The sequence below is a fragment of the Cataglyphis hispanica genome, chromosome 14 (assembly GCF_021464435.1).
Source record: "Cataglyphis hispanica isolate Lineage 1 chromosome 14, ULB_Chis1_1.0, whole genome shotgun sequence".
Classification (NCBI taxonomy): domain Eukaryota; kingdom Metazoa; phylum Arthropoda; class Insecta; order Hymenoptera; family Formicidae; genus Cataglyphis; species Cataglyphis hispanica.
In genome coordinates, this window is record NC_065967.1 from 2885157 (window position 1) to 2906808 (window position 21652).

Sequence of the window (21652 nt, forward strand, 5' to 3'; positions counted from 1 at the left end):
TAGAAGCTAATTTTAATAAATTGAAAAAAATTACGGAGCAAATGAATATTTATTTATATAATTAATATTTTAAAAACTAATATATTTTTGATATATATAACAAATAAATATTTTTATACAAATAAAAATATAAGTATTTTTATTTGAAAAAGAAGAAAATTTTTAAGTATTCTGAAAAGTTTTATGTTTATATCTACATTGTCTATATGCTTATTTTCCCTACATTTATATTATATATTTAATATTATATAAAGCAAATCATTTTACATACAAGCTCAAATAGATATTGAAAAAAAATTTAAAAGTATTCTAAAAAAAGTTTTATATTATTATCTTATATCTATGGCACATATATATTTATGTATTTTCTTTATATCTTTTAGTATATGTACGAATCCGCGAATAAAAAAAAATTTATATACGAAAACTATAAACTAAACTATATGTAAGTAACGACATCTGTAACAAAAAGTATGAGATTATTCTTATCAATATCGCGTAGAAATCATCGCGATCAACTGAGCTCGACATATCCGGCGATAATCCGAAGAACGATGACGTTACCAACTGCTTTTTATTGATAATGAAGAGTTCTATATACCTACCGTATTTCTTGAATCAACAATCATGAGAAATGCACAATAATTAGACGCGATATGTTTAGCTAAATTATTAGCATAGAAAGTGTGGTTATACAAAAAACTTATATGGAATGACAATTTTCACGAATAATCGATCGATTGTGATTTCAATGTGTGATTTATATCCGACATGAAACGAATGTCTACCAAAATGTATGATTTCGCACTTACAAGTTCGTATAAATGTATAAATCATATGCAATATCTATGAAATATTATATTATCCCGCATTATGGCAGAAACAACTAATAATGATGGTACTGCGTCGAACATTGGTAATAACATGATGAAAAATATGCTAGATGATGTACTTCCCGATAATTTACAAGAGGTAATTAAATAATATTGAATTTGATTTGTAGTACTAAATAATATATTAGTATATTAAGAAAATGATATATGAAAAATGTGAAAATTGCCGGTATTAATTATTTTCATATACACATAGTCTGGGAAAATAATATGTAATTTTTTTTATATCTTGTAAAATAATATCACTAATATTTGCAGATAGTGTCTGTCAAAACAGAAGAAAGTATTTTGCAAGAGGTATCGGAACATATTAAACGTGCTACAAGATCAAAGAATCAGCAGGTGGATGAAATACAAAAGAATAATATAGAACTGAATATCATAGAAGATGGGAAAATTGATGACAAAGAGGATCACAAGGCAAAATTGCAAAAGCAAGTCGAAACTGGAGAGATTACTCCTTTTGAAGCAATATCTAAGCAATCAATTTTAGAGGAAAAACAAAGGTATAATATTTCTCATATATTTATCATATGAGCGTGTATGTATGTAGAGATAAACAAATATAATCATATTTTATATTTCCAGAGGTATCAATAAAGGCTCTCAGTTAGACCTTGAAAAGTATTTCAAGCAGCAAGCTATTCTTGCGGAGCAAAAAAGAAAATTGAAAAAAGTATCTAAGATTCCTTGTGACAAAGATCATTCAGTATCAGCCAAAAAAGCAAAATTATCCAATATTGATACAAAGACAAATAAAAGATACCAAAAATCTAAAGCTGATGAGAATAGAAAAAATAATACTCTGCAAATTATAGATGAAGCAGCTTGCTCAAGCACAACAAATGAAATTATAGACAATAGTTCTGAAAGCGAATACATTCCTAGTGATGATAACTCGGGTAATAATAATATTTGATATGTTTGATAAAGAAAATTTGAAAAATATATATTTATATTTTTATTAAATAACAAAGTATTTTTTAGATGCAGAAGATAAGATATCATGTGTATCTAAAAAGAAAAAAATTTCAGCTAAATCAGGAAACATACGCACAAAGAGAAGTATATATATTCTACCACACAATAAATTAGTATTTTTCTTAACATTATCATATTATTTCTATTTCTATTATTTTTTTTTTATTTCTTATTATGGGTATCTTATTATTTTTATTTATATCGTGTTACTCTTTTTATTATATATATTAATCTCATTTATTTTTTTAAATATGTTTAGCTCAAGATGATGGAAATAGCCAAATATTCAAGCAAAGAATGAAAACAAAATGCTATCCGAAAGATGAAGCAATGCACAAAATTAATGATATCTTTAAAGTACCACAATGTATTTGGGAAAATTTATACAGGTAAAATACGTACACCAAAAATATATGCATATATATATATATATATATATATATATATATATATATATATATATATATATATAAATATTTAGATTTTATTTGATATTTAAATTAATATAAGATTAATGATTTTTTTTTAATAATACACTTTTTCTATCTATAAATGTTTTATTTGTGCAGGTATCAAAAGGTCGCCGTTCAATGGCTCTGGGAATTACACAGTCGTAAATTGGGTGGCCTTATGGGTGATGAAATGGGATTAGGAAAAACTGTACAAGTTATTGCATTTCTCGCTGGTTTGGATTGTAGTGAATTGCTCTCTCACAATGGAAGGTATTAAATATATTTATCTTAATTTAAACAGGTTTTTAAATTGTGTGTGATGTAGAATTCATACAAGATCTATAGAATATTATTTTCTTGAAAAAAAGAGAAAAAAGAACATATCTATATTATTTTGTTTTTGTTATTTAATCTTATGTCTATATTATTTTAGTTTTATTATATAAATTTATTATAATATTTATATATAAAGATGTGTTAAATAATATTAAATAATAATAAAAAATAAATATTGCGTGCACAATTGATAGACACAGAGGATTAGGACCGACTATAGTTGTATGCCCTGCTACTTTAATGGAACAGTGGGTGAAACATTTTCATGATTGGTGGCCTTTCTTCAGAGTTGTTGTACTTCATCATTCTGGAGGTTACAATGGTAAGTGTAAATGCACCATAAAAGATCAATTTTATAATAATCGAAGGATTTGTTAATTAATTTTACTAAAGAATTTTAATAAAAAATTTAAATGCGTATTGAAAACATTACTATTAGAGTAACAGTGAAGTTATCACCATATAAAAAGAAAATTTGGTGGAATTATTTCAATTTCATAATTTTTGTATATATATTAGTTATACCATTATATTTATTTGTATTTATATTTCTTATATGATGTAAATAGTAACGATCAACATATTAATTATAAAAATAAATATAAAAGAATCATATCATATTTATGATTCTCAGGTGATCCAGAAAGTCTGATAGAATCTTTGCAAACCGGCGGAATCCTCGTTACTTCTTACAATGGAGTTCTCAGGCACAAAAATTTGCTCATATCCAATCAATGGCATTATGTTATTCTTGATGAAGGCCACAAGATTCGTAATTCGCAAGCAAAGGTGACTTAATTGTTAAGATTGGGAGAAATTCAGTATACATTTTTTTTGCATTTTCTGTACATATATTCATTTATTGTATTTGTTTTATGATATTAGTTTATTTCAAATAATTGTTTATGTGTAAAAGAGATGCAAGTATTACTTGTATCGATTAAAATATATATTTCATAATAACCAAGAGAACAAACAATTGATTCGCAGGTGAGCCGTGCAGTGAAGCAATTCTCGACACCACATCGATTGCTGTTGAGTGGTAGTCCAATGCAGAATTCTCTGAAGGAGCTGTGGTCATTGTTCGATTTTATTTTACCTGGCAAATTGGGCACTCTGCCTGCATTCCTGGAACATTGCGCGACTCCCATAACACGTGGCGGTTATGCGAATGCTACACCATTACAAGAAGCCACAGCTCTCCAAGTAGCCACTATGTTGAAAGATACCATCACGCCGTACATGCTTCGAAGAACGAAGAATGATGTGAAGCATCATCTCACTTTGCCAAAGAAAAATGAGCAGGTTTTTACATTTTCTTCTAACAAAACTGTCTTATCTTTTTTATGGACATACTTATACTCTCATTTTTTTATCTTTCTTTTTCTAAATATATTTATTTTTTTTCTTATTATTATAGATTATTTTTTGAGAAAACATGAACTTTGTCTTTTATATATATATATATATATATATACACACATATATATAGAGTTATACATTATTTACACATGTATATATATCTTAATTGAATAGAAATAAATTAATTATTTCTTTTTGCTTTCTCTTCTTCAGGTGTTGTTCTGTAGTTTAACAGACGAGCAGAAAAAACTATATAAAAAGTATCTATGTTCGGAAGATGTGTCCTTTATTTTACATGAGAAAAATAATCATGACACTGGAAGATACAGAGCAAGATTTCTTATCGCATTGTCAGCGTTGAGAAAGATATGCAATCATCCAGACTTGTTCCTGTACACCAGAGAATTTGTAAGACTCCTCTTTCCTCTTTACAAACTTTATTATAATAAAAAGTAATGAATTCTTTATAATATTATATAAATCTTGCTTTTATTTAAGGATTCAGATGAAGATATCACTTTGTCCGAAGAACAGTTAGAGGAATTCGGTTACTGGAAACGTGCTGGAAAAATGAATGTGGTTCGATCTCTCTTGAAAATTTGGCATAAACAACAACATAGAGTGTTACTTTTCACTCAAGGGAGACAGGTAAATGATATTTCTGGATATTCTAGACAAACAAATAGATTTCACATTTGAAAAATATTTGTCAGATTTCGAATAATCAGATTTTGCTCATATAAAGAAGACATATTTAGATAATAAATGTCATGTCTCATATTAGAATGATGATTTATTTACAATAGCATACTTTAATTTTCGCGATTTATTACAATTTATATTTTTTTTGTAGATGCTTCATGTTTTGGAGTGTCTATTGCAACACGAAGGATATACCTATTTGAGAATGGATGGAACAACAGCTATGTCTCAACGACAACAAACGATTCACACATTTAATACTGTACGCGTTAAACTCGTGAAAAGATTAATCTCTGTGTAATGGAAATAAGCAATATTTTTATTATAATATTTTAACAAATATCTTTTTTTTCGAAAAGGACTCGTCATATTTCGTGTTTTTGCTGACCACACGTGTAGGAGGTCTGGGAGTAAATCTGACTGGTGCAGATCGAGTGATCATTTATGATCCGGATTGGAATCCAGCTACGGACGCTCAAGCGAGGGAACGCGCATGGAGAATAGGCCAAAATAAACAAGTCACTATTTACAGACTAATTACCGCTGGTACAATTGAGGAGAAGGTTAGCAATAACTAATTATATTTTATGAATCTTAAAAAAATATTATATATAATTATTATATAATTATTATATAATTATTATAATTGAAATATGTTTTCCTATATAAAATTTGAATAAACATATTTTAAAGTGTTCTAACATATACATTCTTTTTATTGTATTATATTATTTTATGTAATACAATGAAGAGAGCTCTTAACAATTTTCTCTTTTCAGATGTATCATAGACAGATTTTTAAAATATTACTTTCGAACAAAGTTCTTGATGAGCCACGCCAGCGTCGATTATTCAAAACGACAGATTTGGTAGAGTTATTTAATCTAAACGAGCCGATAGATGGCAAGTCTTCTGAATCTGACCACTTATTTAAGGAATCCAAATTAATGCCCGCATCTGTTGGCTTTTCTCTCAGTAAAATCGAAGAGATGAAAAGATTAGCTTCGACTATCAGCAAGAATATAAGCGCGAGTGTAAAATCAACATGCGACAAAAATAAGAGTGCAAGTAATAGTATTTGCGAGGGAAAACAACATGACGAACAAAATAATAATTTGAGATGCACTGAAACTCTCACTACGAAAAATGATACATTTGTGGACGAAACATTATCTTGTGATCTAATGAGCATATCAAGATCTCCAATCAGATATAATGAAGATTCGAATATGAATTCAGATGCGGATATCGAAAAGAATAGCAATGTAGAAAATAAGAATACATTTAACAAAGATAATCAACAAACTATAATTACAATAAAATCTATCAGTGATAATATCATGGAAAAGAAAAATAAATCTGTTATAAATGTCGATAAAGTCACCTCATATAATGCATCATCTGTTTGTAAACGTAAGAAGCATAAAAGAGATTCACATTCGGATAAGAGAAACGTTTCCGCAATGTTTGAGGGAGAACGTGTTTCTTGTCTGATAGGGCGCCGGCTAGGACATTCTAATGAAAAGGAAGAATCGATTTCGACTACAGAAGATGATTATGTATTGAGAAAATTATTCACCAAATCAAGTAAGTGTAATATATTTATATTTTATATATTTTTAAGAATGTACTTATTTAATTTATAACTTTATCTAATAATTAGATGAATGTGTTTAATTTAAGTATTATTCAACACACATTCATTCATTCGTGTATAAATTTAAATATTATTATTAATATATAAAAGTCACATATAATATTAGATACATATAACATTTGCAATATATTTAATATTTTTATTAAATACTACACGTTATAAAATATTTACACATATCCTGTTTGTATTTATTTTAGCTGTCAGCTCCGCCTTTCAACACGAAGCAGTATTATCGAATGCATGTCATAACGGCGACGGCGAGAACACGTTGCAACGTTTTGCGCGTGAATCGGCGCAAGAAAGCATGAATTTCGTCCGTCAATCAGGGAAATTTTGCTGGAGACCAGCGTAAAATAGACACATTTATAACGCCAACTCGGCATATTTATTTTTCCTTTTTTTTATAAGCTTAATTTTTTATACATACATATGCAATTTTTACACTTTTTACTTAAAAAATAACTGCGAGAAAAAACTGTGAATATGTGATGAGTGTGTGTATAAGATTTATAATTATCTTTTTTTTTCAAACAAAATTTTTTCGCAAATATGTTTTGTAGTAATTAAATATTTAAACAATATGTAGTAATTAAATAATTAAACAATATGTTTTGATAAAAAGTAAACTATTTTTTTATAATATTACAATGTATTATATACTATTCCTATTCTCTAAATACATTTACTTCCTAAAATATAAATAATGTATATCTCAATATATTTTATTCATGTTCTTTATATACAAAACAACTTAGGTTCATCTCTATCTGTTAATTCTTCTTGCATTTTGATTCAAGATACATCTCATAATTGGATATCCATGAATAAATGAATATTTTATAAAAAAAAATATTAATGTGATAAAAAAATAACATTTATTATATAGTTATTAGTTTAGCATAAAAAGATGTATACTGAACAAACATAAAGGAAAACAAATAGAGTACAGGTATTTGAGATAAAATTACAATATCAAAGATGTAATTTTTCTTTGACAACAGGACATTATTTGGTTCATTATCATCAACTTACCTTACTTAGAACACATTTTATAACAAAATATATTCTATCAATGTCGCAAAAATGTCTCCAGATTAGGTCCAGACTTGCCTAATGGATCTTCTGGGAACATGATGTAATCCCCGACAAAAGTTGGCGTTAATAAACGATTCAAGATTGTATCACGCCATTCTGGCTTTTCCTCATATAAATCTCTATATTGATCTGAGGAAATCACTATTCCTCTGCATGCTGTCGCATATTCCAAAATAAACCTACAATGAACGGGGCAAGATTTTGCAATCCAACTTTCATTATAACTTTGAAGCATTTTAATACATAAGAATAAACTAATATATAATTTTAAAAAACCTGTTATAACTTAATAACTCTTATAACTTAATATTATAAAAACTTATTTGTTTTAGCAAGATTATATATATATATATATATATATATATATATATATATATATATATATAAAATTTAGAAAAAAGTTGTGTATATATATCTTCTTTTATCTATTTATATAAAAGATGCAAAGTTACCGATCATCATAAGGTGTAATTTGTCTGCCATCGACGTTGCGGCTAGGTGTAAAAACAACTATACCTTTTTTATATAAGTCTTCAAGTAACGTAAATTTTCGAAAATAATTCGGTAAAAAAACTTTCACAACATGACCCCTTATTGTAAAATAATCTACCACTAATTGGATGCCTTTTACAGAGAACACTCGATGATGTGAATGGCTAAAATGTAAAATGTATTTTGCTTAAAATAACAATTGAAACAAAGTATAAAACTATATTGCAAGTGTATACTTTCTATAATTTTATATAATTATTTATAACTATTATATTATTTATATTTTTTAGCTTAAGGAAATTTGTCATTAAAATAGATAAAAAAAAAAAAGATCATACGCCATTCCCACATTACATCCATCGACAATTATTTCTCTTAATTTATGACTTGAGTCCAGAGTATTTTGTTCATCAGATACAATTGTCTTTGTTTCTTTTTCACAGGATTGTGCATTAGATTGTGAGAAAATTGAATCTGTATTATCAATGTATTGTCTCTTTTTTCGATTCTTATATGATGGCAATGTAACTTTATCAGAATTGTGACACCGTTTTTGTCTCTTCTGTACAGGTTCTGTATTCATTTTTAGATATTCTAGATATTCCAGGTTTGGCTTTGTATCTATCACAAATTTCACTTTTTCATTTGTCTCATCATACTTTGTACTTTTCTCGCATGTATTTGATGTTGAATTCTTGAGAGAAGACCATAACTCAATTACATCGTCCTCTTTTTGTGACGGTGCTAAATATGATAAATATGATTTAGAATAGTATCAAATTAAATAAATTCTTCTATTAAACATCTTCCTAATAAAAAAAAAAAATTATTTACCTATATTTTCTCCATTGTATAAAGATTGTGTACTCGGTGATTCTATAATGGATAAATTTGATAGTGTTATTGACGATCTGTTTTTGTTTTGTCTGAGAGATCTCCGCAATTCTTTCTTTTCCAATTTTTGCTGTGAAGATGAGGGCAATGTTGTTGGACTGCACTCGATGATGCTGAGGGAAGGATCTTCTTCTTTCCCATTTGATTCATTGTCACTGTCATTTATAATGATTACACTATTTCGCGAAGAACGTTTTTTACTCAAAGAAAACAATGCATTTTGTTCCTCGAACTTTTGCAGCATTCCACGAGTCAACATCCCTGTTCTCTCATACTTTGCATTGTTGACAAGATTACGTACTTTCTTTATCTCGCCCGGGCTAATACAAATTTGATTGGTAACACAATTATCAATCTTTAACATTATTCAATAGACATTTAATCGCATTAATTATTACCTTTCTTTCAAATAGTTCAAAAACTTTTGATAACGTCTCTTATTTATCGTCCCTATCTCTGCTTGACTTTTCTTTCTTCTCTTTCTAGGCTGGTTATTGGTCATCGTAAATTTTAATTTTGCAAAAGAAATCACGTAAAATAAATCAAGTTAAAAAAAATCTGATTAAATATTTGTTCGATATTCAGTGGATTTATCGAAACTTACAAATACTCTCACCATTTTCGTTGCATGAATCCTGCGTCACTGCGTTCTGTGTCCACGCATTGCTATGCATACCATATTGTTGTCATAACTCGGTGGGAAAGATGGCGAGACCATTTATGATCTTTGATCGCGTATCGACAGATAATAAGTCGGTAACAGCCGACGATAATACCGACGATAACACCGACAGGGTCGACCGCTTGGAGGAGCCACCGATGCGACTCAATAAACGAGAGAGGCGCGCCAGGTGACAGACTGACGGGTGACGGGCGACGGGCGGTGTTCTGCGAAGCGTGACGAGTGACGAAGAGTGCATAGTGTGTGTATTGGTGACATTATCAGAGTGACAAGCGGTGGAAGAACGAACGGCGGACGGAACGCGATGAGTTTGACAGCGGTAGCGTCCGACGCTAACAATAAGTGACGCATCTCCGGCTGCGAAGAAGAAGCACGAAAGAGCGATCGATCGGCGAGAAATGCGGTCGAGAAGAGTCTCGTAATACAAATAACGCTTCATCAGGGAATCGCGCGCGCTCGCTCGCTCGTCTTATTATGGCAGAATGGATGAACGCAAATTATTGCTATTGCTGATACTCTTCGTGGCAAGTAAGTATTTTGACTAAATTATAACTACGAAGGAGAGAGAAAGAGAGAAATACACGCATCCGGAATTGAGGAATAACGTCGCGATCCGTATTCACGACGATCATGCGATCCATGTCCGGCTATAGTACATATTAGCGTCAACGATCGTTACGATTCAGGGTCGAGTTATGTAAAGATACTATCTCGCTGTTGCTCTTCGTCGTTTGCATCGCTTCCGTTGCTATTGCCACTTGCGTCACCAGCGTATAAGTATTGATAGAGAATACAGATAGAATCACCTATCGCGAATCCTCCACGCGACTCGTTATTACAAAAAACGACATATCATTATGTCGTTTTTTGTAAAGTATTCGAGAATAAAATCACGCGAACGTCTATAAATCTATTTCTTTCAGCTGCATCTTTGTGAATTTTTTTACAATGAGATAAATGTATAAATATTCACGTTTTAAAAAGAGAAAGAACAGGGATAACAGCGCGGAAAATGCAAATAAAAGTATAATATTTTTTAAATATTTCTATCTAAGTATAGTTTGATTAAATTCTGACTGGAATTTGTTACGAGACATTCTGCCTGTATTTGGTAAAACTAGCTACTCACTGACGCTATGATTTTGCTTCAATTGTGCCTGAATTTTGGTGCTCGAAACAAATCAATCTCAGAGCACAATTTTATAAACATGTATGTTCTTAAAACATTAAATATAGTAGTAGAAAATACAGTTTCTAAGATTTTTAATGTCTTCATTAAACTTATGTTTCTCTTGCGTTATATCTCTATTGGAATCGTTTTAATATGTTTTGCTTGCTTGTATTTAACAGAGTAATCATTCTTAAAGAGGCTTGATAAATTTGTTTATCAGTCTGTTCATATTGCTTATAAATTTATTCTGAGAGAATCAAGTTCAGATTTCTGTTAGCTAGTATACAATTGAAACACATAAGTCAATTTTCTTGATATGTCTTAATAGAACCACACAATACGAACAATCTCATGACGAAATTTATTTATGAATTTGCAGGATGGCAGGATATAGGAGCCGTGGTACCGATGCGACAAGTTGCTGTAGATGTGGGTAGAGACCTGCAGTTGGATTGCGCTGACGAGAGCATCCTTTCGCATTCCGAAGAATCGAATGCGAGAGTGATGTGGATAAGAGAGGGACGAGAAGATGGACAGATCGAGCGACTAAAGGTCGAGCCAAATGGCAAGCTGAAGCTGTTGAATGTTAGCGTAGATGATGCTGGCAATTACTCATGCATCCTGGACGACGATCGCGATGCTGTGAAAGCCAGAATCAATGTGGAAGTTAGAAGTGCGTTTATGCAATCCTTTGCAATATTGTGAATGGATCGTGTACAATAAATAGCAACATTTCAGATTTTTGCTATTAAAAAAATATTAACTGTAAATTATTTTAGATTTGTTTTGGAAAATTTAAATAATTTAATATAAAAAAAAATTAAAACTTTAGTTACCGATTTTAAGTTTAATAAAAAAATACTTTTAGCGCCTCCTCCAGCTCTGCACAATGTGTGGGTCAAACCATCCACAATATTGGCCAACATTCTCTGGGAAGTGGCTGGTACTGGCGGTTATCCTATCATAGACTTCACTGCCGAATATCGTTTGAAGCCAACTGCAGGCGAAGAGCCGGAAGAGTGGAAGCCTATTATTCCAACACACATTCCTCCAAATTCTGTAAATATCCACACTATTTAAAACCATAAAATAACGGGGATGGAAAACTTGTGACAAGATGAGAAAAGTCGATAACGTTATATGATATTGCAATCATTGCAAGTGTATTTAATATAATTTGTGTTGATGACAGTTTAACTTTTAATTTTTACAACACATTATTATTGACAAACATTATATGTATATTTATTTTGTGTTAAGAAATTTTATATATATAGCATTACAGAGTTATTCCATCCCTTATAAAAGAAATTAATCAGACTAATGATTATTTCATTATTTTAAAGAGACAAATAGATGTGTATCATTTGGTGCCAAACACTACATACTCGTTTCGAGTATGGGCAACCAATCAGTTGGGAAGAGGAGAAATTGTGGAGGTCGAGGGTCATACGCATCACAGCGTAGAAGAATTGGGTATTTTGTTGCAATTGTTTTATTGTAATATATAATTAAATCTCACGGCTATATTGTATTAAAGAAATCTGTTTATTGGGATAAAATCTTAATCTTTGTATATTGTCATGAAACTCTTTCTTGCTGCCATTCTAAATTACACAAAAATTAAAAAGAAGTATGTTGCTTACATGAATATTATGATATTCATACTTTAAGAAGGATTAAAAGTATTGTATTTTACCTCTTTTTTTAAGAAAAAAATCGTGATTTTTTTGAGTGAATGACAATAGTTTTAGGATTTTTCTATATGTATAATATGTCTTAGAAATTATAAAAGATACACTTTTTCTATTTAAACATTTCTTGTACAACAAATTATATTTTAAAAACTAACATATCTTTATAACTAACATATCTTTATATGCGACTAATTTTCAGAACTCGCCCGACATCTTTTAGCCGGCGTAGAGAATTTTGATACGCGTGTCTGGGTGGCAGCCGTAGGTATTGTGATGGGCACACTTATGATTCTTGGTTTAGGTACTTGTTACCTACTGTATCGCGAGTGCAAGGCACCCTGTAAGCATTTCCTATCTGGTAACCATACCGTAAGAGCTTCTCCGCTTCTACTCTGTCTCTTTACTGCTGCTACTACTACTACTACTTTTTTCTGCTGGTGATGATCATAACGTTTATGGCTCATTCCTTTGAGAAGCACGATTCTCTCAGAGAGTTCTCCCTTTCATAGAAGCCTTCGTGCAAGTTAGTTAAAGAACTATATACTTATCACTATTTATCCAGAAATATTAGCAATCTTAACCAGCTAGCTGACTTATATCTATGGCTCTGATCTTTAGCTTTCTCTCTATTACGCGACACACAGCCATGTTTTTCCAAATTATCAGTACTTTTAAATAATATCTCGATTCTATATACTCTCTAAGCACTTGCCAACTTTTCATTAGGTTCAGCATCTGACAAGTATGACAAGCATTTAAACAGATCTCATCAATTATATTAATACAACACTTTTCGAGCCGCCGCACCGAACGCTAAAAATGAGCACTTGAGTATTAATCTATTTAACATTTTTATATAACATATTTCTATCTTTTATATGATATATAGCACCCATTGGAATGAAATCTTGATTCTTGACTTCTCGATGGAATTTTTCTCGCCGCAGATTCTCACTTGTCTGGTTACTAACTTTTTTTTACGAATACGTCTATTTTTCCTTTCTATTTTGATTAGATGTTACTTATAATATACTATATAATGTTAATGAGATATAATAATGCCTGCCGATAATAATCTAGCAATAAATAGTAAATATTATAATAGTTATAGAAAGCATTTTATAATCTAGTTGAGTAACCGATAAGACCAATCTTCGGCAATCTTGAGGTAGGTAGGTCAAAAGTAGCACATCAATTTGTCAGGCAAACGATTGGCATCAGAATTGTATTGTTACAAATAAACAAAATCGTCGATTGTCAAAAAATAATTGGAAATTATGTGAGAAAATTATATATACAATTAACGAAATTCCGAAACGTAAAAGATATGTTTTTCGATACCTGACAAAGAAAAACCGGTGAAGGGAGAGGGTAGAAGCTAATGAGGTCCGTGGCCCAGGCCAATGAAAATTAATCTCCGTTCCGAAATTGCAGCGCAGCTGGAGGAGCAGGAGGTGATTGAACTCGTGCCTAACATCATTCTGAATCCGGGATTTTTCGATGAGCGCACCGAGCACGTACCGCAGGATGAGAACTTCAACAATCAGACGACAACCCGCCTGAACAACAACAGCGTTGTGCAACCTAGACGGCTTTAGCGTCGTTTTTCGTTTAGCTTAGACTCGCTCCATTCTAAAGTAAGTAAATTGGATGCGATTTTCCACGTCATTTCGAACGTAAGCAACCGAATTTATCGGAAAGGCCTCGAGTTTGTTAAAAAAAAAACAAGAAAAAAAGAAAAAATAATGATCGACGAAGTCGATACACTAAGATGCAAGACTATTTAGCGATTTAACGGCGAAAGGAGAATACGCTGGGAATTCCGGGTCATTTCGAGTTCATCGATAGCTTCGAGTGTCCCACTAGTTTTCTCGACCTTCCCGTTACAATCAGAGATCGAACGAAAAAACCGGTTTTTTTCTAAAAGGGTTTTTGAAGAGTTTTTGCAACGCGATTTTAAGAATTCTTTTAAGATATTCGCAAAAAATCATCGTTATTCTCGAAAGATAAAGGATGAAATTTAAGTAAATAAGATTTTTATATGTATAGTAATGGAAAAGTGTAATTTAGATCGATTAAAGCTCATTTTCGAAAACCGGGAGATATATTTTCCTTGCAAAATAAATATTGTGATTTCAGATTTATAGAAACGAAAAATTTAATTTAATGCCGAAAGAAATTGAAAAAAAAATTTATTATTGTTCGGTCCCTGATGTACGACGCGCAACAATGAAGTGTTCAAAACTCAGAGTAAGATTTTACATCAGATTTCTTTGCGAGAGGAGATAATAGATTTTTTGGAGATGTTTACTACAGAACGTTCTTTGTCTCTCTCTTTTTCTCGCATAATTTCTCGACGAGATAATGATTGCTCATAGTGATCGAGCTTAAAAGAAGTGAAACTCCTGTGAGCCAAAAGAATCGTAGTAAGACTGTAACCCTTTAAGGGAATATAATTTAAAACAACTCGAAGAGAGACTCATAAATCATAATAATTGATATCGTCAAAAAAAGAAGATATATTTTACAATTGTTTTTACTTTTTCGAAAACTATCGCAATGTGTGAATAGCACACATGTGTGAGTATATTAAGATTTTTTTTAAATGCTCATTTATCGTTTAAGCAATCGAATCATATATACGATATGTATAATATGACAAACTTAACTGCCGTTTTAAGGTGTGCACAAGTCGTTGAAAGTTCCTTTCTAGGAATCTCCGTGAAAAATCTCTTTTTTATTTTATTTATTATAAATATATGTATAGATATATCTCACATTTTTTTGTCTTTGTAAATATGTGCTCGTTACGTGCTCTTTGTTGAAAAATCTCGAGAATTAGAAGGATACGGAAGAATATCTGTTTTAATATCCATAGTGATAATATACATTAAGATATTGTTTATATATTAGATTTTATCGATATTTTTACAATCAATCCTGCATGCGCTTATTCGACGAATGCGAATAATAATTGCTTTGGCACACCTTTGGCACAAACTTGCCTCTGCACTACTTTAATAGCTATATTTTAATAATTACAATTGTGTCTACGACTCACTTACTCATGCGTTTTGATGCGCAAAAATCAAATTTTCCTAAACAGTGACTAAACAGGAAGGAAAAAAAAAGAAAAAAGCGAGCAAATATAACTACAAATCGTATGAATTTCAACAAGTACAATAAACCGTAAGACAGAGTAATACACAGTGTCCCACTTCGAAAGCAGCATTTTTTGACGAAATCGATGTAAGATTCTAGTTAAGAAAAAAATCGATTGCATATTAGGAAAGTCTGTTGGACATTTTTTTATTATGATATTGTCGAAAGAAATGAGATGAATAGAAATGAATCATTTGGGATATAGCAGCCTACGAGATGCGCGAGATGTAATAACTTTCTTGCATCGCGTGGAATAATAACATTTCAATAATCATTAGCGCACTTAATTCTCTAATATTTAAATAAGATGAAAATAGAGCACATTATACATATTTTGAATAATGCTACCATATTAGAACTGCGGATAAATCTTTACTATAATTGTGCGATTGAACATTCTACGCAACACTATCTAAGACACTGTGTTTCGTGCATACGCGCAGAATTTCATTGTCAACGTTCAGTTTGCCGTATTTAATTTCTGCGAAATTAAAAAAAGAAAAGATAATTGAGTAACAGTAGAGTCAACGATTCAATTCGATTAATATATTATAGTTTTATTCTTGTTACTACTATATTTTTATGTTGCTTTACCTGCACAGGTAAAAAAAAAAAAGCAACATATTATTTGTGCCCAAGATATTATTTATTAAATTATTAAATAATTAAATTTTTTTTCTCTTAATATCGGCAAAATATATAATATTTTTGTTAACAATATTGAATTTGCTCAGAGCATACACACATATATAAGCTTCAACTATGAGATGACAAAGTACTTTGATGCACGCAGGTTGTATAAAAATGGGTTGTGCGTTGTTACATTGAGGCTTTGGATCCGTTTCTCTGACACATTCTTATAAATATACATATATACGTGCATATATATGTGTGTAAAAAGATTGTGATAAGTGTAAGCGGATCGATATTCAGCTTCGTATACTATGCACTCTGTGTTGTGAATGGTATATAGAAGTATACATATAAGAAGAATAATACAATAATATAATAATAATAATAATAATAAGTATATGATAATAATATGTGAAAATTACGTGTATATATATATATATATATATATAATATATTTATATAACCGAAGCATTACATGCAATTTTAGGCGTAAGAAAAGACAATTTTTTATATACATTACGATTATGCTGATAATATTTATCTATATATCAAGAGATAGACGATGATTCTATGCCACGATACCATATGTCTCGCTTTGCTAATCTCGACAAATCTCGCTCACAGAAAATTACTTATGTAGCGCATTTCTTTTTTTATATGTCGGAAGAGTCGTATTACTTTTGCCTAGAACATCATAAAACGAACTGTTTATAAAAACAATATATAACTGTAATAAATTAAATCAAAATTTTATTATAATGTAATTTTTTACGCATTAATATAGATTTAGATATTTATGAATGTAACACAAAATATGTATGATAATAATTATGATTAATGAATATTAATCATCTTTTATATATATAAAGCACTATAATTTTTTTATAATTTAATTATTATCAAGTTAATTTAACAAAACGTCGTCAGATTCTTCACTTAATGCGACTCTTCAAATTTTCGGATATTAAAAATTTTTTAACGCACGTAATTCTCTATTTTTTATCAAAGATAATAATATAGATAAATATACCGAATGCCTATAGCAAAACTACTAAAAAAAAACTGTTTTGCTTTTTAAAGACGAAGTAGTCTTTTGTGCAATAGTATAATCCAACACACACAAATTATTCTTATAATTACTACATACTAAAAACTGGTATAAGGATTTTAGGAGGTAACAAACTTTAAAAAGCATTATGCGTCATAGAATTTCTGCCATTGTACTGTGTGGAAGGCAAACAGCTATCTACACGAATATAAAACGCTCGTATAATGAAAATTATTGTTAGCAGTAAACAAGAGAAGTGCATTCGCGCGCTAAAATCTTATCATAATAATAAGTGAGGAATATAATAATAGCATTTTGAAGGCGAATGGGAAGAATTGACATATACCAATTAACGCTTTATATATCGCCATATATATATTTATATATAGGAAATATATTTTCTATTCCTTTCTACGATTAAGGGATTGTAAAAGAAAATCACGCTTATTAAATAAATGTACGTGATAACGTGAGCAAAAGTGCGTAAAGTAGAAATCATATAACGTAGAAAATATTTGAACAATAAAATTTAGAGTTGATGTGATTGAGATTGCATAATTACGAGTGTAAACGTGTACCTACAGTAATAATGGCAGATATTTTACATTCATATCATAAACAATAATAATCTACAGGCTGTTGTAGTAATTTATAGATACAAACATTTTGACAGTTCTTTAAGATAAAACATTGAAGAGAATATTTTTTGAAAAAATTAAGAAATTTGTTAATTAAATTTAAATATTTTATTTTATATTGCAATTAATTCTTGTTTTTCTAATCTGAAAAATTTTTGGGGGGACTTTCATTTTTTAAATCCATCTCTATTCGTTCTCTATAAAACATTTTATTAATGCTTTACTCTAAATTTCTCTCCCTTTTTACTCAACTATTGCAAGTCTATCGAATCATCGCAGTTTTCATCTTCATCTGAGAAAAATTTTTCTCGCTTTTTCTTTCTGATTGTTCGCCTGCGCACTAATGTTATATCGCTTTTATATATCAGTCTCACTGCTGATAGATGTACATGCACAAAACTTACAATCATTATCACTATCGTTAGATATAACTTACATAATTATCCCCTCGATATACCTCGATTATTAGCGCACTCCTTGACGAAACGTGTACATATACATATATATATATACATATATATATACACATATATATATATATATATATATATATATATATATATATATATATATATACACACCATATATATTAAGCACAATGCCATAGAATAGTGTGTTTATGGTTGCTAGTAATGCCACCATGTATCGTCCCCAAACATACATATTTGCCTGCCTAATTACATCCCAATGTGCGATGAACATACGTGTGTGGTTTTTACAAGAAAGAAAAAAAAGAAACTTTAGGGCTTCTTCCATAATATACAGAAAATACGGATAGTTTCGTAATATAAATATTAATGTTTCTGATATTCTAAATTTTTTTTAACTCGTTAACGTTTTGCTTTTCTTTTTGTAAAGATTACATTTGTTATATTTTATATCTCTGGCACGATAATTCATCAAATCAATTTATTAAAATCTCGTTAGATACTGAGAGTAATGGCGAAGAAAAAAAAGATGTATTACGGCATATAATATCGCAAAACTCTTATAATTTGATTTTATTATTGATGATTTGTTATATAATTATAGTGTGTAATGAATTGTATCCAGGGTCAGGTTTTCAATGTTGAACATACGGATGTAGAATACGATAGAATTATAATTATATTTGTATAATTCTAATAACAATTATTATAATGTTACAAATCTTAATTGTAATTTTAATTTATAAAAAATTTATAATTAAAATATTATAACTTCTCTGCCTATTTAAAGAGATTAAAGTGTCAAACATATATGTATATATAATTTCATTCTTTCTTCTGTTTCATAGTTTTCCTTATTTTCTAAAGAAATCTTTTTTTGATTCGCTTCCTTTGAAAAATTTTAGATTATTTAGATCTGCAATGTATGAAGGAAAATCCGACCCTAAACATGTCACAATGTAAATTACTTTTTAGCATTTAGATAATTTTATTTTAAAACAGCGCTGTGTGCAAGAAGGTAGGGGCCATAAATGCGACCAAAAAGAATAGTTTAGCTTTAATAAGAATATTTCTGTTGTTATCGATATCGTTATTTTGTTTGCTAGATCTTTTAACTTTTTTGTTGTATATATGCTTTATTGCGTTATGTATATTTAATATGCACCATATTATTATTGTTTCTTTTTTGTTTTCTTTTTCTGTTATATTATTTAATAAATCAATCAGTTAACAATAATATGTTTAAGTATATAGTTAAAGATAAATTATTTATTGGCACTAAAGAGTATGCTATGCAATGACAAGAAATAGAAAATCATTGGATATATGAACGCCTTTTAAATATGCTGTATGTATATATTTATTTATTTAAAGATAATAATTTTGTGTGTCATTCTATTACTTTTTTATTAAAACAGTAAAGATTTCTTTAGAATGTTCCTTAGATTGTTTTGCCAATGATTTTCTCGCATATGTTTAATTAGAAAGTGATGGCAATGAATACATTCCACCAAGTACAAAGACATCTCTTATGTAATTTTGATTAAGCAAAAACGAATTAGACATTTTGAACATAATTTTCTACAGAGAGAGAGAGAGAGCGTAAAGGTTGTGTTTGAGTGCAAATCATTGTCTAGACTATGCATATATAATCAGCTCTCTCGAGCAAACCAATGAAAGCGTTATTACATTTAGGTACATATCAGCGAAAAATTATAATAAAAATTATCATAAGCGCTCTGTACTTTATATATTGATACAGTTTGCGATTACTAGCATAACATTCGAATGTCATCGAAAATTGTCGTTCCTTTTTGTTAGAGCGAAATTAAATGTTGAATTTTCTGTGAAGTTCTTTTACTCCTACTCTTAACTGTCAAATGCGATTATCAATTATATCATTTTGCGCCTAACACCTTATACTTCATCATTTCCGTCGATGTGCATGTGTACAATGATACTGTTTAATGATAATTGTATCTATAGTTTTAATATACTATCACAGGATGGTTGTCACAGTGGTTGTTATGCTACAATATAATCTTATATAAAATATCCATTATAAGAAAACTTCCAGATTTATTTACAAAATTCATTACAGATATTAATACAATAAATGTAATCATCATTGATAATAGAGAGTGATCATTATTCTCTACATGTTAAATAGAATCGGCTTCAAAACTTTTATATTTTTTATTTGAAAAATACCAAAACTTCTTTTTGAGTCTAATATATTATTCTATTTTTATTTATTATTCTATTTTTATTATTCTATTTTTAATTATTTCTGATCTCAACACTTGAAAGTCTAGTGAACTTTCCAGTGAATTGCAATTATGCTGCCAGAAGCAATGTTTTCTCAATTCTAGCACAAAGTTTTTGCATTTCACTAGGTAGTGTGTATTCCGCAGCCAGAATAGCATTCGCTGCTGCTATTGTCTCTCGAACTGATCGCGCCTTAATCCATATCCTGCCATTCATTCCAGCGGCAAGTTCGTATGCCTGACTCCGACCCAATATCCTAAACAATGGACACTCAGGATTGAGCAATTTCCTCACGAGGCTCAGTGAGCAAGTGAATACCATGCCGTCCGAGCTGAGTACACCGAGTTCGTTCTCCTTGCCCTGAGAATCCACACATACTAATTCAGGCTCCATGTCCTTGCTGGCGACCAACATCTTTGCGTACACCACGTCGCCGACCTGCAGGTCGGGCCGATTTTTTTTCGTCGCGCCCTCGAAGGCCAGGTAGGAGAGTGTTGCCTGTTCGCTTCCACCCACATCCACTTTATAAATATCGCCGCTTTTCTGCGTCACTATACCGACCACGTTCTCGCCTCGAATAGGAATGTACCTGTCAAGAGTTTGATGAAGACAAATTAATTGTATACTACGAGTACAAGGTGTCTCTAGTGATGAATTAAAATGTTTTCCTTTTCTGATTCGACACGAAATGAGGAATAATAGGGAAATATAATGTTGGAATCGAATATATAAAACATAGAACGTGATGATGCTGTTTCTATACCGTTTCTGATAACTGTCCACGTAATATACGGCCGGTTCACGTTTTTTCAGGATACCAGCTTTGCAAACGTATACTTTGTCGCCTTCGCGGCGCAGTCCAGGTCCTAGGATCACGTTTTCCCTCTCGTTTTTGCCTTCCTTTTTGATCGACTTGATATCTTTCAAATTATCACCCGGCATCACCACGTCACCCGTGCTAACCTCCATTTCGAACAATTCCGGAAAAAAGCTTGTTACCTTTTCTCTCTTTCTCTCTCTCTGTCTCTCTCGCTCGCTCGCTCGCTCTTTCTATTATTATT

The 21652-nt window shown here is 30.4% G+C and overlaps 4 protein-coding genes across 8 annotated transcripts; 2 read left to right on the plus strand and 2 right to left on the minus strand.

The window, feature by feature from the left end:
* The first annotated feature begins 628 nt into the window (after nucleotides 1-628).
* On the plus strand, nucleotides 629-6932 carry LOC126854615 (DNA excision repair protein ERCC-6-like). 2 transcript variants are annotated; one of them, XM_050601541.1, is made up of 16 exons: nucleotides 629-794; nucleotides 881-972; nucleotides 1152-1399; nucleotides 1482-1795; nucleotides 1881-1958; nucleotides 2134-2263; nucleotides 2444-2596; nucleotides 2857-2984; nucleotides 3297-3451; nucleotides 3653-3967; nucleotides 4238-4432; nucleotides 4523-4672; nucleotides 4878-4988; nucleotides 5086-5289; nucleotides 5506-6313; nucleotides 6581-6932. In XM_050601541.1, exons 2-16 carry the CDS (start codon nucleotides 925-927, stop codon nucleotides 6733-6735), a joined length of 3192 nt encoding a protein of 1063 aa, XP_050457498.1. In that variant the 5' UTR covers nucleotides 629-794; nucleotides 881-924; the 3' UTR covers nucleotides 6736-6932. The 2 variants fall into 2 exon arrangements, with proteins under 2 accessions (XP_050457498.1, XP_050457497.1); XM_050601540.1 differs by having other exon boundaries at nucleotides 629-972.
* Nucleotides 6933-7084: 152 nt separating this feature from the next.
* On the minus strand, nucleotides 7085-9591 carry LOC126854616 (endoribonuclease rege-1-like). 2 transcript variants are annotated; one of them, XM_050601542.1, is made up of 6 exons: nucleotides 9469-9591; nucleotides 9263-9351; nucleotides 8805-9184; nucleotides 8309-8714; nucleotides 7931-8134; nucleotides 7085-7657 (listed from the first exon to the last, which is right to left on the minus strand). In XM_050601542.1, the coding sequence occupies exons 1-6, from the start codon at nucleotides 9481-9483 to the stop codon at nucleotides 7453-7455; spliced, it is 1299 nt and encodes a 432-aa protein (XP_050457499.1). In that variant the 5' UTR covers nucleotides 9484-9591; the 3' UTR covers nucleotides 7085-7452. The 2 variants fall into 2 exon arrangements, with proteins under 2 accessions (XP_050457499.1, XP_050457500.1); XM_050601543.1 differs by having other exon boundaries at nucleotides 9481-9557.
* Nucleotides 9592-9705: 114 nt separating this feature from the next.
* Nucleotides 9706-20174, plus strand: LOC126854619 (neuronal cell adhesion molecule). 3 transcript variants are annotated; one of them, XM_050601545.1, is made up of 6 exons: nucleotides 9706-10074; nucleotides 11097-11390; nucleotides 11586-11776; nucleotides 12064-12193; nucleotides 12614-12754; nucleotides 13849-20174. In XM_050601545.1, exons 1-6 carry the CDS (start codon nucleotides 10029-10031, stop codon nucleotides 14010-14012), a joined length of 966 nt encoding a protein of 321 aa, XP_050457502.1. In that variant the 5' UTR covers nucleotides 9706-10028; the 3' UTR covers nucleotides 14013-20174. The 3 variants fall into 3 exon arrangements, with proteins under 3 accessions (XP_050457502.1, XP_050457503.1, XP_050457504.1); XM_050601546.1 differs by having other exon boundaries at nucleotides 9707-10074; nucleotides 13854-14015; XM_050601547.1 differs by lacking the exon at nucleotides 12614-12754 and having other exon boundaries at nucleotides 9707-10074.
* On the minus strand, nucleotides 19658-21571 carry LOC126854620 (exosome complex component RRP40). The gene is made up of 2 exons (XM_050601548.1): nucleotides 21355-21571; nucleotides 19658-21180 (listed from the first exon to the last, which is right to left on the minus strand). The coding sequence occupies exons 1-2, from the start codon at nucleotides 21558-21560 to the stop codon at nucleotides 20661-20663; spliced, it is 726 nt and encodes a 241-aa protein (XP_050457505.1). The 5' UTR covers nucleotides 21561-21571; the 3' UTR covers nucleotides 19658-20660.
* Nucleotides 21572-21652: the final 81 nt, after the last annotated feature.

Bases quoted from the DNA above. Each gene is read 5' to 3' on its own strand.
- LOC126854620 (XM_050601548.1), bottom strand. From the start codon at position 21,560: ATGGAGGTTAGCACGGGTGACGTGGTGATGCCGGGTGATAATTTGAAA. The intron at 21,181-21,354 runs GTATAGAAACAG...AACTCTTGACAG, and splicing joins GTGGACAGTTATCAGAAACG to GTACATTCCTATTCGAGGCG.
- LOC126854615 (XM_050601540.1), top strand. From the start codon at position 874: ATGGCAGAAACAACTAATAATGATGGTACTGCGTCGAACATTGGTAAT. The intron at 3,452-3,652 runs GTGACTTAATTG...ATTGATTCGCAG, and splicing joins TTCGTAATTCGCAAGCAAAG to GTGAGCCGTGCAGTGAAGCA. The intron at 4,433-4,522 runs GTAAGACTCCTC...CTTTTATTTAAG, and splicing joins TCCTGTACACCAGAGAATTT to GATTCAGATGAAGATATCAC.
- LOC126854616 (XM_050601542.1), bottom strand. The intron at 8,715-8,804 runs GTAAATAATTTT...TATCATATTTAG, and splicing joins ATACAATGGAGAAAATATAG to CACCGTCACAAAAAGAGGAC. The intron at 7,658-7,930 runs GTAACTTTGCAT...CGTTCATTGTAG, and splicing joins ATTACACCTTATGATGATCG to GTTTATTTTGGAATATGCGA.
- LOC126854619 (XM_050601545.1), top strand. From the start codon at position 10,029: ATGGATGAACGCAAATTATTGCTATTGCTGATACTCTTCGTGGCAA. The intron at 11,777-12,063 runs GTAAATATCCAC...ATTATTTTAAAG, and splicing joins CACACATTCCTCCAAATTCT to AGACAAATAGATGTGTATCA. The intron at 12,194-12,613 runs GTATTTTGTTGC...ACTAATTTTCAG, and splicing joins TCACAGCGTAGAAGAATTGG to AACTCGCCCGACATCTTTTA.